Below are 17,384 nucleotides of genomic sequence, written 5' to 3'. Positions count from 1 at the left end.
TATAATCTAATTCATGTATTTAAAATATATTTTGAGTCAAATCTAAACTAATATTTAATGCTTAAATTATTTAACACTAATTCATAATTTCTCTGTATATTGTTGTATGTGATCATTATCTTGTTCTTAAACTATCTAGAAATCATTTTTTAATTAATTACTAGCACTAATTCATAATTTGTTTGGAACCAATAATTTGTCTAATGGTGGTTAAGTAGTTAGCATTTGGATTTTAAAAAATAAAAATAAAATTGTTTAAATATTTATGGAGGTGTGTAAGAGATATTAATTTTATGTTGGGCAAGTAGATTCTTTCCTATTTAATTTATTATTTAATAATAACCATTTTTTAAAATTAATTATAAAATATATATAAATATTATTTTAAAAATATTTAATTACCTTCTAATAATGAAATAAGACATTAAACTTATGTATAAACCCTCTTTATAGAAATCACTCATTTGTTGCATAATTGATTTTTTATATTTTATTTTTATCCTTTTGAATAACTTTTCACTTGTAATTGTGACAACCATAAATTATGAAATATACTCTTTTCTTTTTGTTGAGTTAGTTATCTATAACAAACTTTCAATCAAATTTTAATGAAATTATTTTTATTCCTAAATAAAATAATCATTTTTAATTAAAATATTATTTCAATAAAAAATTTAAAATTATTCATAAAATAATCTACCAAACACATTTTATTAAAGAAAATAATTTTCAATAAATAAAATTACATTTATAAATTTTGTTAAAGATGTGATCCAAATCTCAATAATTAACATTATTGATAAATTATCATTTTAAAGAATATTATTAATATACTATACTTGTTAACTCGGAAATTTAAAAAATATATATCTAAATATCAAATGTTATTATAAGTGTAACAACAAAAATCTTGGTAAATAAATGAAACTATCATGGAAAATGTTAATTGTTTAAATTAATAATAAAAATAATAAATCTTAGTTTGAGAAGACACGACTTTAGAGAAAATTTGTTCCTTTTTAGGAAAGAAAAAAGTTCGAGTACTTTCTTTTTAAATTATAAATATATTTACGAATACAAATACAATTACACTTATAAATAATACACATCTAAATATTAATAACTAAAATTAATTATTAACTGATAATCAAATTACATTCCAACCAAAATAAAAAAAATTTAAATTAACACCAAACATTACATAGAATTAAGCAACCAAGCATTAGAAGACTTTGCTCATCAATCAAGAGATAATTAATTATTATTATATAACACAACACTCTTTAAAAATAATTTCTTATGGTTGTTCATTCTTTCAAGCAAAGAGGAAAGCTAGCTTATTTCCTGTTTTAGTAGACTTATTAATTAATCATTAATTGAAAATTTAAGATTTTTTATTTATAAATAAACATTACAAAAGTAATATTTTGTGTGATTATTGAATTACGTATGGATAATTATTTGATATATCGCTTGCAAATTTTTTAAAATTTTACGAATAAATTAAGAATGTGACAGGTATCATATTTATTTATATATTTTATTTTATTTTTATTTTTTTACTGCATCCTATAATATACTTGTCAATCCCTTAATCCGTTTGTAAAATTTTAAAAACCCACAGGTGATGTATGGAATAATTCTCCATTATACAATATATTATAAAAGTTGCAAGTTAATTTAAGAACACATGTCCTATTTATTCTACAAGTGGATTAAAATTTTGCCACATGCATTTTTTTTTAAAATTTTAAATACAATTTAAGAATACAGAGCAAAATCTCAATTCTGTTTGTGGAGTTAAAACTTTTCACTGTAAATGTATCAAATAATACCCTATGATTAAAAAATGTTTTATGTAATTAAAGCTCATGAAAAGCTCACACTAGAACACCTGGGCAAACTATGAATAATACCGGTACAATTCAGAGGGTCAGAATTTGAAAGCCACATAAAGTTGTAAGTAGACATTGAGTTATCCACTCAAGTTTAAAATTGTCTGAAACTTGAGAAGGTTTGAGTAAAAAATTAAGCTCATTTAAAACATAGGTTAATTTTGAGCTTGAACATTCAAGGTTCCAGCTTGACCCAACTCATTTTCTAATTTTATAATATAATATATTATGTAACTTATAACACATAAAAAGAATCCTATAGTAATAAATAATGCTACAATGTAAACATTATAAAAATCTTATCTATACGTAAAATTTTAATAATCTAAAGAATTATTAAATTTTAAATTAAAAATAATATATTTCTTTAAAATTAAAAAATAAAATGAACGGCCTTAAAATAGGTTTGAGTTAACCATTTACAAATATGGGTGAGATCAAAACAAAATTTTAGGTCTATATGTCGGGCTTGGTCAGACTTTGATAAGCATAAAGTATGTTATAACATGCTTAAACCCGACTCGACCCACGAACACCTCTAACTGTAAGCATAGGTTAAATAATGCTATTAGTCATTGTATTATGTGTAAGTTGCAGACTTAGTCTCTATACTTTTTGAATTTTGAAATTTCAATTCTAACACGAATCATGGCCATTAACTTTTGCTATTTCCGGATCTTATGTGACAAATATATTATCACATGTGTAATGACATGTCACACTATTTTTTCACATATTAATCATAAAGAAAACTATAATATTTTAGTTAATGAATTTAATGTCTATAGTTTAAGTCATGACTAAAAATTAAAAAAATCGAAAAAATATAAGAACTAAAAATTATCTAATTAAATAACATAGACTGAATTACTTAAGAATCGTATTAGACTAATAGTAAAATTTGACCTAAACATGTTTAACTGTTATTATTTAAGAAATGATAATTTGAAAATTTGAAAATATAAAAACTAAAATTAAATAAATTAAAATAGAAGTACTAAATTCATAATTTAGTCATAGAGATTAATAACAAATTTTCACCACTAGATAAAGGCTAAACGAGACAACATAAGACAACTTTGGCCCATTCCCGTTGTAGATTCCACTATTCTATGGCAAGATTGTCCCAAATCAGTTTCCAAACATTCCGATTAAAAATAACCCTTGTGTCGCGTTCGATCTGTAAAACCCGAAAAACCCTAAACAATTGCTAAAACCTCCATCAAACAAAGCCAAGCCAACACCCCAAAATCAAAACCCTAATAAAAATGTCTCCGATTGTTCTTCGATCGCGAATATGTTCACATAAATGCAGTTCAAAGATCATTAATCGAAGGGCATTTAGTTCAGGAGTGGATTCTTCATCTTCAATTCCGTCTAAAGAAACGGTCATTGCTTCACAATCCATTCTTTCCGATCAATCTCCGGTGCCTCATCCTCCTCCGGCCCCGGAAACTTTCCCTCCAGCTTCGGGAGGGAAAATTTGGAGCTTTCTCAAGTACGGACTCCTCGGAGCTGTCACTGGAACTGTTGGCTATGCTGGTTATCTCTCTTACAGTAAGTTCCTTCTTCTTTTTTTTGTTTGTTTTGTGATTTAATTTGTATTATTGTTTAAGAATGTGGGTGTTTTTTTATATGATTATATATATATTTGCAGAGTGTTCGTACGAGGAAGTAGATCAGAAGGCAAAGGCATTGCGGGCTGCAGCAAGTTATGCTCCTAGTGAAGATTCATCTGCTATTGATGTATGTTTGAATTTTTTTGGGTTTTTTTTAAAAGATTTTTTCTCATTTTATTTTACTGTTTGAATAATGCCTTTTACAATAATGCATATATCTGGTCTATTACAAATTGATTCTCACTCATATGCTTAACACTTTTGATCAGTCTTTGTAATTTGGTCAGTGGCGAATCTTGGCCTTAAGTTTAGGGGCCTAACTAGAATATTTTTAAAAATTTGAGGGATTTACTGAGAATTTGCAAAAAAATGTAGTAGTCTAATTAAATTTCTTTTTTAGTTTTGAAAGGTTTAACGAGAACTTTCACTAATTATAAAAAATTTCAAAAATTTTGGGATGGCCTAATGAACGTTCGCCTCTGAATTTGATATGGCCGTTGTTTTGTTGCTCCTATGAATGAATCAGTCGTTTTCGATATCTTTTTTTTTTCTCAGAAATATCGAGGCTTGCTTTACTCTGCTGCTATGACAGGTGAGGATTTTATTATGCTTATTTATTATTGCTCTTTTCTTTGTTCATAGCAACAATTTTCTCTACACTCCTTCTTCTTTATGTTAACCTAATAACTAGAAGAATATTTGCATGAAAATGAGTTATGTTTGCCTTTTGTGTAAGCATTTTTAGTTAAATGCGTCCATAAATGTTCCTTAGAAGGTAAAAGTACTATATAGACCTTTGTACTAGGAGTCAAATTGCATTTTACCCCCTTTACTCTAAAAATGGCTCAAAAAATGGGCAAATTAGTCCCTGTACATTAGATCAAAGAGCAAATTAGTCTTTTTTGTTAAAACTTTCATCCATTTCTACTATTAGAAGTTGGCATGGTTGACGGAATAACTAGATAGTTACGCGTGGCGTGCCATATATACCTCATGCTGACATACAAGGACTAGTTTTTAACAGAAAAATGAATGAAATTTTTAATAAATGGACCAATTTGCTACTGGTTCTGATATACAGGGATTAGTTTACCCATTTTTTGAGTAGATGGGACAAAATGCAATCTGACTTCTAGTACAAGGGCCTACATAGTATTTTTACCTTCTTTAGAATTATTGGGTTCATCATAAATGGATTTGTTGAGCCAGCAAAAAAAAAATTCATTACTTGATGATAATTGCTCTCTGTTAACTTGTTCAGTGCTCGACTTCTTTACATGTTCTGCTTCCACTCTTATTTGTTAATGTCTTTGTTGCTCGTAAAATTCCAGTTCCAGCTAAAGCACTTGAATCCTATCTGGATCTCAGGAGGTTGGTGGAAGAAAACGTATTGGTGAGTGCTGTTCTTCTTTCTCTTGGTTCTGGCTTTTTTAGTATTGTCAGACTGTTTTTATTTTTCTTCTTGGTCAAATTCTACTATTAGACCATGTACTTTGTGTAAGTTGTGGATTTACTACTTCTTCTTTAATTTGATCAATTTAGTCCCTGTACATTTCAAATTTTGAAATTTTAGTCCTGACCAAATGGTAGCAGTCAAATTTGTTTGGTTAAATTATGCTATTAGTCTTGTATCATGCGTAAAGTTATAAATTTAGTCCATGTTCTCCAATTGGATCATTCTTAGTCACTATATTTTTCTAATTTTGAAATTTCAATACAACAGCCGTTAAATCTATTAACTGATTTTTTTTTTGTGACTAATTTGTAGAAATAACAAGCTGACATGGTATTATACATGCTATAATATGTTTGACATGTCAGATCTTGAAAATAACAGAACTTAATGAATTTAGTAGTTATCATTTGGTTAGGACTAAAATTTTCAAATTCTAAAAGTAGAGGGACTGAAAATGACCTAATTAAAGTATAGGTGCTAAATCCACAACTTACACAAAGTATAAGGTCTAATAGCAGAATTTGACCTTTCTTCTTCATATGAGCATTAAGCTTTTCTCTATTTCTTATACTTACTATGTCATGTTGTAGGAATTTACTGAACCAACCTCAGATAAGCTTCTTCCTGATTTGCATCCTCAAGAACAACATGTTTTTACGCTTGTCCTAGATCTGAACGAGACATTACTTTATACAGATTGGAAGGTAAGAAATTGACTTGCATCCTCAAGAACAACATGCTTTTATGCTCATGTTTGAATGTCTAATTATCTTTTCTTTACTTTTTTTTTCTCCCTTTCGGTTGGCAAAAGCGAGAGAGAGGCTGGCGTACCTTCAAAAGACCTGGAGTTGATGCCTTTTTGGAGCACTTGGCAAAGTTCTATGAAATTGTTGTGTACTCCGACCAGATGAATATGGTAGCTTTCCCTTTGTGGCAACCATTTTGAATACTTAAGCATTGGATAACTGATGTTACCGGCAATTTAATTTTGTATTCATTTTGTTATATGCAGTATGTCGATCCTGTTTGCGAAAGGTTGGACCCTAACCATTGTATACGATATAGGCTATCAAGGGGTGATACTAAATATCAGAATGGCAAGCATTATAGAGTATGTTACAATTGATCACATTCTTTGGAAGCACCCCCCCCCCAAATTAAGTGTATTAATTTAGGGTACACTACATTAGTAGTCTCCCAACTATGAAAAGTTAAAAAATGATCACTCAACTATTCAATTCTGTTTTTTTGGCCACCCAACTATCTTAGATATTAGGGTATTTCCATTTTTACTTTGGCGAGCTGGTGACCAGAAAAGGACAATTGAATAGTTGAGTAACCAAAAAAGAAAAAAATCCTTAGTTGGGTGACTGCCATTGTAGTTTACCCATTAATCTATGAGATAACGTCTTTTAAGTGCTCGAGTATTCATTTAACAAATAGTTCCTGTTGACAGGATCTCTCGAAGCTTAACCGGAATCCAGCCAAGATTTTATACGTGAGTGCTCATGCATTCGAGTCTAGCCTTCAACCTGAAAATTGTGTTCCTATTAAGCCGTTTAAGCTCGAGGGAGATGATACCGCACTTTTGGATCTTATTCCATTTCTCGAATGTAAATTTTATGCTACTTCTTTTATTCTTTGCTTGTTGCTGTTGCTCAAATCTAATCTGATCTGTGTTCCAACCGGCGTAGTCAATAGGGTCTACATTTGATATATCTAAACAGTCTCTCTTGATTGGTACTACATGTTTTGGTTTTTATTTCCACAGACGTAGCGCGCAATAGTCCAGCTGATATCAGACAAGTATTACAATCTTATGAAAGAAAAGATCTCGCGAAAGAGTTTCTTGAGCGTTCTAAAGAATATCAGAGGTGAAGTTTTTTTCTTACCCTTATGTATTACCAAAATTAATCATTTTGTTAAAAAAATGACATTTTGATTTCGGAGTGATAATAATGCAGGCGAAAGCAAGAACAAAGGCAGCAGCAAGGTCGATTCTGGTGGCGATGAGGAGAGAGTTATGTATAGTTTAATGGAAGCAAAAGACTGTGAAAGCCGGTATTGTCCAAGTTTTTCAAGCTCCAATTTTGCCATAAAAAAAAAACAATTTTTGTTTTTATAAATCATACTTTGATGAATTCCATTTTTTCACTGCGCCATTTAAATGTTTGATAAAATAACTATTATTTTTTTGCCTAGATGTAGGCAAGCTTCTAATATCTTTAAATTGTTTGATGAAATCAAAATTTTGAGCATAGCTTATATTATATATAGGGTAAATTACACCCATTGTCACTTTAAAATAGAATTTGTCCAATTTTAGTCGTTTTATTTTTTTTCAATTTAATTGCTCTAATTAAAATAATTGTTCGAATTAATCACTGTTAAAAATCCCGTTAATTTACTAACGGATTGCTAATGTGGCACATTAATCCATTGAGTGATTAACACAGTATTTTTTTTTTTACTTATAACTAGCTCAAAATAATTTTTTAACGTTTCTTTTGTTTTGGGGGTTCTAGAGAGGTTTTTCATCCATTTAGTGAAGATGAAACAAGACCTGGAAAATGTTGCTCAACAAACCCAGATTTCCTAGCTATAAATCAAGTTTTTTGTTTATCATCCTCTTGGCTTAATAGTAAATCATTTTTAAACCCATGGAAACAACAGCTAATTACCAGCATCCGCCTAAATCCATTGGCCTTTCAGTGAAGAAGATGAAGAATTTCTTGTGGTATATATAGCTTATGACTTGATTAAAACCCATTACTTAAGCTAAATGTGTGTATATATATATGATGGATTGCTTAAGTTCTTACAGAAATATCATGGCCTCTGTTTTTTTATAATTAAATGAGAAGGCTTGTATATCTTCCAGTTTTCTTTATTACTTTCACTCTATGATTTGACAAATCAATTGGGGACTGTAAATCTCCATTTTTGCAAGCAGCCCATTCTTTCTTAAGATCTCTCCATTGTTTTGGCCCTTTTTTTTCCCTCTCATCCTCTCCAATTCGTTTCATTTTCATTTATATATCTATAATGTAAGGAATGCAAAAAAAAATAAAATAAGAGATAAATGTACTCTGTTTTTGACATTACCAACTTCTTGAGCTGAAACTGAAGCAGAGTAACAGAGAAACGGAGCTGTAAAATGAGAAAAGCTGGGACGAAAATTGGCTCAGCTTAAACCCAAACTGAGCGATTCATGGTTATACGTACCACCCCCTCACAAATCACACATCTAGCCAGAGACAGATTAAATGATGCCTCCTACAAAGCGTTAAGTTGGAACTATGGTGCTAATGGATGTAAGGCAGCAGTTCCCATCAATGTTGGGGAGCAGCACCTTGTATTCTCTAAATCCTATTGTTTTGAAGAGCAGGACAAAACTATAACTACATTAAGGACATGGCAAGATATGCTAAAGTTAACCATCACAAAATAGTGGTTCATGTTCCGCATTTGGAGCACCAATTGTGACTAGAAGGAAAGACCAATTTCACTGGAAGCATCACCCCGTGGTGGTCTCTATCAATCATAAAGATTATTTGATGCTCACCTTACAGGAACATAAGATGCTAAGGAGGTCGCAGAGGAGAAAAATCATGTGGACTTGGCTGCTTATGGTAATGAATTTTCATATCTTTCATAATTGTTAAGACTTGAATAAATTAGAAAACATCATATTAGAAAATTTCTTATTCAGAACTCGTCGATACGATTTTCATGGATTGTTAATTTCAGCTTAGGTTAATAAAGAATCACCCCAAGAAACCTATCTTTGAGCTATAAATAAGACCCTAAATGTGTCATTTCGAAAAATCATGAGAAGAGAAAAAATAAAAATAAAAGTAAAGAGTTCTATAGTTTTAGTCAAAAGTTAAAAAATGTCACGTGTCAATCACTCAATGGGCTAATGTATCACGTCCAAAATATGTCAGTGGCTAACGAAATTTTTAACGGCAATGACTAATTTGAACAGTTATCTTAATTAGAGTGATTAAATTGAGAAAAAATTAGAGTAACAAAATAAGATAAACCCTATTTTAAAGTGACTATGGGTGAAATTTACCCTTAGGTTATCAAAAGATAAATTGATGTATGGAGCAAAGAACAAAGGTAGTGAATCCATTAACATTGACTAAGTTTAATCATTAAATTTTACTGATCTGGGTAAATATTTAAAAAAATTATAGAAATATAAAATTATTTTAAAATTCTTAAGAGTTATTAAGTTAATTAAAAAATGATTAAAAATCACGTCTGGAATGAAATTGGACAAGTGGCTTTCAGATGCATTTAACAATTAAGGACAATTAATCATAGCGTTTGTTTTCATTTGTCAATTTATCCCACTTTTGATTGGTATACTAATAAGTTTAACTATCAACGTTTACAAATTCTATCACTTTGGTTCCGATTCTAAAAAAATCAACAAATTTAATCCTCATTGGATATCAAAAAATTTAGAATCAGGACCAAATTGAAGATGTGTAAATGTTGATAGCTAAATTTGTTATTTTTTTAAAATTAAAACTAAATTGATGGAATAAGTTATCATCCTGATAAATTATCCTTAAATTGCTCACTTTCAAAATTAAGAAAGACTAGATTGCTCCTTTTTTCTAAAAAAGGATCAATTTGTTCAATATCAAAACTAATAGGGATTAGATAGCGTTTTTACCATATTTTTACAAGCATATTTACTAGGTAAGCCATGTCCCCCCGTATCTGTCTGTCACTATCTCCCTTGTTCAACGCATCAAAACAAAAGACAAAAAGTCTTTAAAACTTGAAAAACAGAATACCCTGAATTTTCTTGGAAAAAAGTTTGTTTTTTTTATGCTAAATGATTGTATTTTTAAGCCAAAGCAAAATTGCCCTTTTTTTTCATTTGTGAAAATGCTTCTCTTAATTCAGTCAATCAGAGCTGCATCTTGGTGCCTTTGGGTAATCTCAAGCTTGGACCTCAGCCTTCTTCTAGGGTTTATCACTGATCTGTTTGCAGATTTTGAAGGTTCAGCTTTTAATGAGTTCTGGTCAGTCTTTTCCAATTCCCCTCTCTTGTTTGGTAGAATCCTTTGAAAAATTCAGCTGGAAATTCATGGCGTCATCTTTTGTGGGGGTTTAGTATCACTTTAATTTTAGCTTTGATTTGGTGCAAAATGCTTCTCTTTAGACAATCTGGCTTAGTTCTGATTTCTAATGAGAGCTGGTTTAAGTGGATCTGTGGGTTGTGGCTTCTAATCTTCATTATTTGTAATTATTTCTTTAAATGTCTATCTTTGAATCAAAATTATGTCAAATTTTGACAAAATTCATGTATAATTTTGAGATAGTTTTTGGACTTCGGTTTGACTCTTCGGAGTAGCTTGATGCAAAGTTTGTCTGAATCATTGCCATAAATGAACGGTCTCCTCCCCTGTGAAGCTGATATTAGTATTACTGCTTGGAATTTAATTCTTCACATATTTGGTCAAATGATTTGGATATTTCAAGCTCTCAAACAGACCTAAAGCAATCATTTTTTATTATTATCTAGATGCTTGGTAGAGAAGCCTTGATTTGACAAATGGTCAAGAAAAGAACAGGAAAATTTTCTTACAAATTCCAATTCAAGAACAAGTTTTTACAACACTTGATCCTGTAAGAAAAAATTTTACATGTATCACTTTCACTTTTGTACAAACCCTGTAAGTTATACAAATAGTGATTTCCCATCAGAGAGTATTTTGTAGGTCTAGTTAACAATATCAATTCAGAGTTCAAGCTATATATATATATATAACAATCCATATTTGCAGAATTCAATCCTAACTTTTCTCTTTTACCAGTCGTAAAGATCGAAAAAAGGGAATCCTGTCCACGTTTTATTTCTTGTCACCTTCGTTGTTAACGGATTTATGGTCCCGTTAGTATTCTTCCGATGCTCTCTGGAAATGCATAAGAATGATTTAAGGGTGTAATTTCGACGCCGGGACCTTGGTTTGGATTTTCTCTAGATCCATGTCGCTACTGTTTAGGACACTGTAATATGCTGCCATTGGATGAGGTTGAACAAATTTGAAACTAGAGCCACCGGTCTGCGGATGGCATTGGACCAGTTCAGAATGCAATTCCTGATGCTCGTTTGAACTATTTTCCAAAATAGAACTAATCCCAACACCGAGATCAAGGCTTATGGCACCATTATCTTCTGATCTAATCCTTGATGGTCCATTCACGGATATTGTTGTATCATGAGTATTGGTCTTTGCAGTAGGTACATTGTGATTGTGCTTTCCCTCGTATGTGGTTATAACAGCTTTTGGATCATGAGATGCCCTCTCGACGTGTTTTCTAACAGGGCAACCGGCATTTGTGCACTTATAGTAACTCCTACACAAATCCAAACGCAAGCGACAATGAAGTAATGGCAATGAGTCTATATGCAAAACAAGATGATGTGAATACTAATATATGGCGTTCTATCAGCATTGATTTTACAATATGTACCTAGGATTAGGATTTCCTCTCACTACTTTTTGGCCATATTTGCGCCATCGATACCCGTCATCCAGTATATCAACTTCACTCAGAGTCTGAACAACAACACGGGGCTCCCGTATTGGTCTCACCACAGGAATGATATCGATTGCAACATCCATCTTCCTGCTCATAGTTTCATAGTTTCACTTAGCAAAGCAGACAAAACCAGAGGGTAAAGAAGTTAAAGTCTCTATCGGAAAATAAGTACCTTCGCTTTGATAATGGATCATCATCGTCAACATCATCTACGTTATCATCATTAGCTGTGACACGCAATTGATCTGCACTACTATTTGGCTCAACGCTATGAACTGTCTGGCCATATATGCTATCTCTACCATTCAAAGATGAGAGCTTGTCAGATCTTTCTTCTTGGCCAGACACGATATTACTCGAAGAATATCGACAGCTAGGTTGAGGCTTAGGATGATCATGTGTACCTTTGTATATTATCTCCATAATCTGACCATCATGAGATCGCTCAAATAGCTTTTTCACTTCACAATTAGGATGCGTACATTTGTAATAACTGCGTGGAAATTCACTTCCTTTAACATGTTTCTGACCGTACTTCCTCCAGTTGTATCCATCATCAAATGACACGGATTGACCACCTACTCTATGATCAGACTGCCCACACTGAATCCCGATATTTGGGCTTCCCATCTGACTTAACTCTTCAACATCAACTTCAGGAGGAACACTAACCACAGAAGTAGCTGTATGAACAGGCATCGAGAGACTCATCTCATTCGAGAGGCCAGCCATCTCACTCTTAACTGAAGCTGATGAATCGAACAATACAGTCCCGTTTTGACCTTGAATGTGCAGAGACTGTTCACTTCTTTGATGGTTTAAATCTGCAGATGCCTTGAACGAGCAAAAAACGTTAGACAGCTATACCAATGAACAAACAGAACATAAGGAACTTAGATAACAATGTTAGTGTTCAATAACTTTACGAGAAAGATCTTATAACAGGCTGCTAAGTTTTACGTATGCCAAGGATCTTGAAATAGCCATTAACATTTATCAGGAAGTTACCATATTTGATATAGGATGGGGTTTAAACTCAAAGCAGCTGGTATTTCTTTCATCAAAAGCATTAGAACACGCAACAGATTCTGGATATGTAGAAGAAGCAACCCGAGCATGCACTGCTTGAGGCTTAAAGAGCGAACCGGTAGTCGGTGAAGGCTCCACCTGGAAGAACAAGATGCAAATCAACAACTTTTTAACTCGATATGGTTTTATAAAACCGATCTGCTTCCATTTACCAACAACCAGCCATTATTCTCATCAGCACAAATAAGGGGGACAAAAGAAAAGATTCCAGAACAAATCAAATAAAGATATATAAAAGCAAAACCCATTCAATAAAATATTCATCGAGTTAACCTACTCTTATGCCGAAAACAAGTCCGAAAAAACCACCTATGAACTCCTTAAGCTTCCACTACTTATATTCCTTTTGCAAATTCAACTATATGTGATGTCATATACTCTATTAAGTCACGGGCAATCGTGTCTTTTCTAACTTACATTAATTTATTTCTATGTTACTCGTGTTCGGGTGTGAGCTTAGAACTCAGTATTTGGAGAATTTGAGGATCGTGCACCATACACATAGATTCATTTCATTTTCTCCTTGCATCAAACATTAAACAAAACATTCATCCTTTGATATAAATCAAAACAACGGCCTTTAAAGAAGCATTGATCCATCAATCCACTCGACCACAACACCGGCATTGATTATTAAAGCTCCTATCTGGCACTTACATAATACGAGTTCAAACCAATATTGTAATGCTATTATTTAACACTTATATAACACGAGTTCAAACCAATATTGTAATGATAAAAGAAATTTCCATAATTCCCACAATCTAAAGGGGGAAGATTCATTATGAGGAAAAACAACAATTGCATTAATTTCATTTAAAAGAAAAAGCCTAATTCCTCTTTTCATAAAACAAATATCCATGGACACTAAGGGCCATATTTGATAACTTTATCTAATAATTGCAATAACAAAAGCATCAGAATCTAAGTTTTAAATAAGAAAAGAAGGCAAAAAAATACAGCAGAAAACCATAATTTTTCTCCTTATGCATCTCTTTAGCTGACAATTAAATCCAAATCACATCATGCGAAAAAAGGCCTAGCCAATCAAACCCAATATGAAAAGAAAAAAGAAAAAAAATTCCCCACTAAAACTAAAAAGCTACTTTGAAATATTAGCAATCAAATCCTTGAAGCCTCACATTGCTGAATTCCGCAATCACTTCAAAAAAAAAAAGGAAAAATCTTGGGTTTTTTTTTTATTAAAAAAGGAAAAGAATTCAATTTCACCAGTGAATTTTCAAAAAGAAGCCCACTTTCCTCTATTTTCTCAGGAAACAAACATAACCCAAATCCGATCCAAAAAAAAAAACAGCTCTAACCTTAACATCTGATAAAAGAACAGGAGATTCCAAGAAAGACGAAGGACTAAGCCCAGGTGGCGTCGTAAGACAAGCCGACCTTGAGATTGGTAGCTTAGACGGAGCCACCAGCTTGTAACGAGCTCCACCAGAACCAGCCGAACCTGATAGAACGTGCTGAGTAGCACCAGTAGCTAAAGAAGAAGAAGGAGCCAATATTTGTTCCTCCATTACCATAAACCAAAGCTAAAAATATAAATATATATATACGGTGAAGCGCAGAGAGTCAAAAGAAGTTCTTTTTTTAATTTCTATAATGAAAATGGGAGGAGTTTCACAGTAAATTCAGTTGAAATTGTTTCCTTTTTTGGGTTCTCCTATAAAATTAAAAATAAATGAGTTAAAATTGTTGGGCCAAGTTTTTGTATATCTAAATAATTTTTATTATTTATATGTTACAATTAAATTTATCATTGTAAATATTATTTTTAAAAATTTGTTTTTAATGTTGTATTTTTGTTGAAATAAAAATTAACTCATAATCATCAAATAAGAATTATTTCTTAATCTTGAAGTTTAATAAATTTCTTAAGTAAGTTTTAAATAAAATGAAAATTATTATGTGTACTTTTAAGGATATCTCTATATATATATATGTTATAATAAAAAATTATATTATGTATTTACCTAAAAAAATTATATTATGTATTAAACTCACAGGCGAAGCTATAAAATATTTTTAGGGGAGTCAAAATTAAATTGTAATTTTTACGATAATAAAAAATAAAATTTCACTATTTTAATAACTTATATATTTATAATTTTTAAATGATTAAGTCAATTTTTTTATTTTTTTAGGGAATAAAATGTAACTTTACCTCTATTAATTTAAAATTTTAAAAATTTTAAAGGATCTAAATGAAAAATTTTAGGAAGATCGTGGCTCTTGTCAGCCGCTAGCTACGCCCCTGATTAAACTTATGCTTATGAATGAAGTATAACGTGGTTATAAAATTGAATTAAAAATAATTAATATAAAATTTTGTGAAGGTTTTTAATAAAAATTAGTATTAAAGATCGAAGGTAATAGTTAGTTAGTTACTATTGTCGATAATGGATACCTTAATTACGACCAAACAAAAAAAAATTAATCGTAAAGGCTCAATGCATTGAAACATAAGTTCAAGTTAATATGTATATTTAGAAAACAATATGATCGTCTGATTAAAAGTCAAGTTATTTTAAATGAAATTTACTTAATCCGATTCCATTACTTTAGAGAACAACACAAACACTTAGTCCCAATTTTTTAGATTTAAAAATGTTAAGTTCAATTATTAATAATGTTAAATTTATTCTATTAAATCCAAATACATTACAACGTAAATTTTTTATTGTATGGTTATTAAGCGAGCATTTTATTATTTTAAAACGTTATACTAAAAAATTGACAGAATAAATTTAAGTGTATTACCAATTGGACTTGAAATTTTTTAAATCCAAAAGGTAAAAATTTAATTTCTTAAAAATAAAAATATTAAATTCAAAATAAATAAAAAAATACAAGCACTACAAACATATTTTATTTGTTTTTACTTTAAGCTTTTAGTTTTATATTAACTAAAATGGTATGCTAAATTAAATTAAATATATTTTAGTGATTTTTATGTATTTAAAATTATTTTAATTAAACCAGGAAATCTAATTCCAGTCATAATTACTTGTAGTAGGCACCATAGATCAATCACCAACAATGACAACTTTTTAATAGCACAATAAAGTTGAAAAAATAATAAAAATTTATATTTAATTAATGCTCTTGTTGGTATAATAAAACATTGCTATTTAATTTTTTATTGTTTTTTTAATATAATACCATTATAAATATTATGTGTAATATAATCTATATGTTTAGTTATTTATTTTTTAATTTTATTTAAATTTTTGAATTTTATAATTTGGAAAAAATATGAAGTGTTGAATTTTTATTGGTTGGTTAAGCAATTCACTAACGGTGTTAACACCGTATACTATAATGAAACACATATTGATAATTCATATATTACGTTGGACATTTTCAAAATGTAACTATCACATCGGGTATTTTATTAAGGTACCATAATAAAATAAATTTGATAGTTCAAGTGCTATATTGAACATTTCCAAAATACATATATCACTTTCAACATTTTATAAAAGTATAAGTACTCATTATCTCTTAAAAGTTAAGTGTGCAATCTATTTTTCTATAGAAAATATAGTTTGATTAAATTTTAAAGATTAAGAGTTAAAAAGAAATTTTTTAAAAATTAAGGTCAAAACTTAAAAGAAAAAAAACATTAAGAGCTATCATTATGGCAATAAAGAATAATTTTAATCCAATTTAATCATGATTATTGTTATGAGAAGAAAGCAAAAATTTGGGGAAATTGTCTCCAAAAGGTTCAATATTAATATTATAAGTACTATAAATACTTTATTTCTTCAAAAGGTTATAAACATTCATCATTTATAGCTTTGAAAGTAGTGGCAAAGTCAGAGGGTTGGTTGCAGTTCGGTTCTAAAATAAATAAAAAAATTATTTAATTTTTTTTTAATTTATAAGATTTTAAATTAAAAATAATAAAACTATACTTTAATTTTATTAAAAATAATAAAAAATTAATTTAATCTTCTATAAATTATTAAGATATAAATTATTAAAATAGTAAAAATATATATTTTTTATATAAAAATATACAATTAAATTCTGACCTTTCGTTTTTTCCCGTTTCGCCCCTATTTAAAATTTTATTTATTTATGTTTGAAGGATTAAAACTTTCTTTATAGAAACTACACATTATTACATATACAAATAAAAATAGGCATTTTAGCCACCAAATAAATGACTTCTAACAAAAATTTTAATTTATATTTATAACAAACAAATATAGAAAAGAATGTATAAATGCCATTTAATTGAATGGAGTTTTATATAGAATATAAAAAAATTCAATATCTACCATAATGAAAGGAATTCCTGATTTGATCTGTCCATTGAGATAAAAATAAAATAATCATAATATATATATATATGAGGAGGGAGTTAATTTTTCTAGCGCTTAAATTTTTTTCATGGACTTAGTTGTTCAAAAAACAATTCACAGAGAAGATAGATGTTTTTACTCACTTTTTAATTTTTTTTAATTTTTAGTAAAATATTTGGAATATAATTGAATTGCATACAAAAAGGGTTATATTTATTAAACATGCGCAAATATAGCATTTCTATTTATATATGTCTTTGTTTTATTTCGTTATAATGTTCTAGCGGAGACAAGACATGTCTTGCTCTATTAAAAATTCTATCTTTTCTTTTATTTTAATCTATTCAATGAAAATTTGGAACATGATAATTTTTTGTTGATTCCCTATGGACATCATATCTAGATAGATAAAATACCTCATTAGATA

At 29.8% G+C, this 17,384-nt stretch overlaps 1 protein-coding gene and 1 pseudogene across 1 annotated transcript; one reads left to right on the top strand and one right to left on the bottom strand.

Moving 5' to 3' along the window:
- Positions 1 to 2,992: 2,992 nt before the first annotated feature.
- LOC107926132 (mitochondrial import inner membrane translocase subunit TIM50) lies at positions 2,993 to 7,276 on the top strand. Its single transcript, XM_016856934.2, has 10 exons — positions 2,993 to 3,452; positions 3,553 to 3,641; positions 4,070 to 4,106; positions 4,846 to 4,907; positions 5,561 to 5,674; positions 5,782 to 5,886; positions 5,983 to 6,081; positions 6,427 to 6,583; positions 6,742 to 6,844; positions 6,935 to 7,276. Exons 1-10 carry the CDS (start codon positions 3,164 to 3,166, stop codon positions 6,981 to 6,983), a joined length of 1,104 nt encoding a protein of 367 aa, XP_016712423.1. The 5' UTR covers positions 2,993 to 3,163; the 3' UTR covers positions 6,984 to 7,276.
- A 3,286-nt stretch (positions 7,277 to 10,562) lies between these two features.
- On the bottom strand, positions 10,563 to 14,250 carry LOC107926102 (probable WRKY transcription factor 20; annotated as a pseudogene).
- Between the last annotated feature and the right edge of the window lie 3,134 nt (positions 14,251 to 17,384).

The sequence above is a fragment of the Gossypium hirsutum genome, chromosome A08, assembly GCF_007990345.1.
Source record: "Gossypium hirsutum isolate 1008001.06 chromosome A08, Gossypium_hirsutum_v2.1, whole genome shotgun sequence".
Classification (NCBI taxonomy): Eukaryota; Viridiplantae; Streptophyta; class Magnoliopsida; order Malvales; family Malvaceae; genus Gossypium; species Gossypium hirsutum.
The sequence above is the reverse complement of the archived record's forward strand: the minus strand, read 5'-3'. Positions and strand labels throughout refer to the sequence as shown.

Coding starts and splice junctions, on each gene's coding strand:
- LOC107926132 (XM_016856934.2), top strand. CDS start 3,164: ATGTCTCCGATTGTTCTTCGATCGCGAATATGTTCACATAAATGCAGT. Junction 3,453..3,552: donor TGCTGGTTATCTCTCTTACA/GTAAGTTCCTTC, acceptor ATATATTTGCAG/AGTGTTCGTACGAGGAAGTA. Junction 3,642..4,069: donor AAGATTCATCTGCTATTGAT/GTATGTTTGAAT, acceptor TTTTTTTCTCAG/AAATATCGAGGCTTGCTTTA.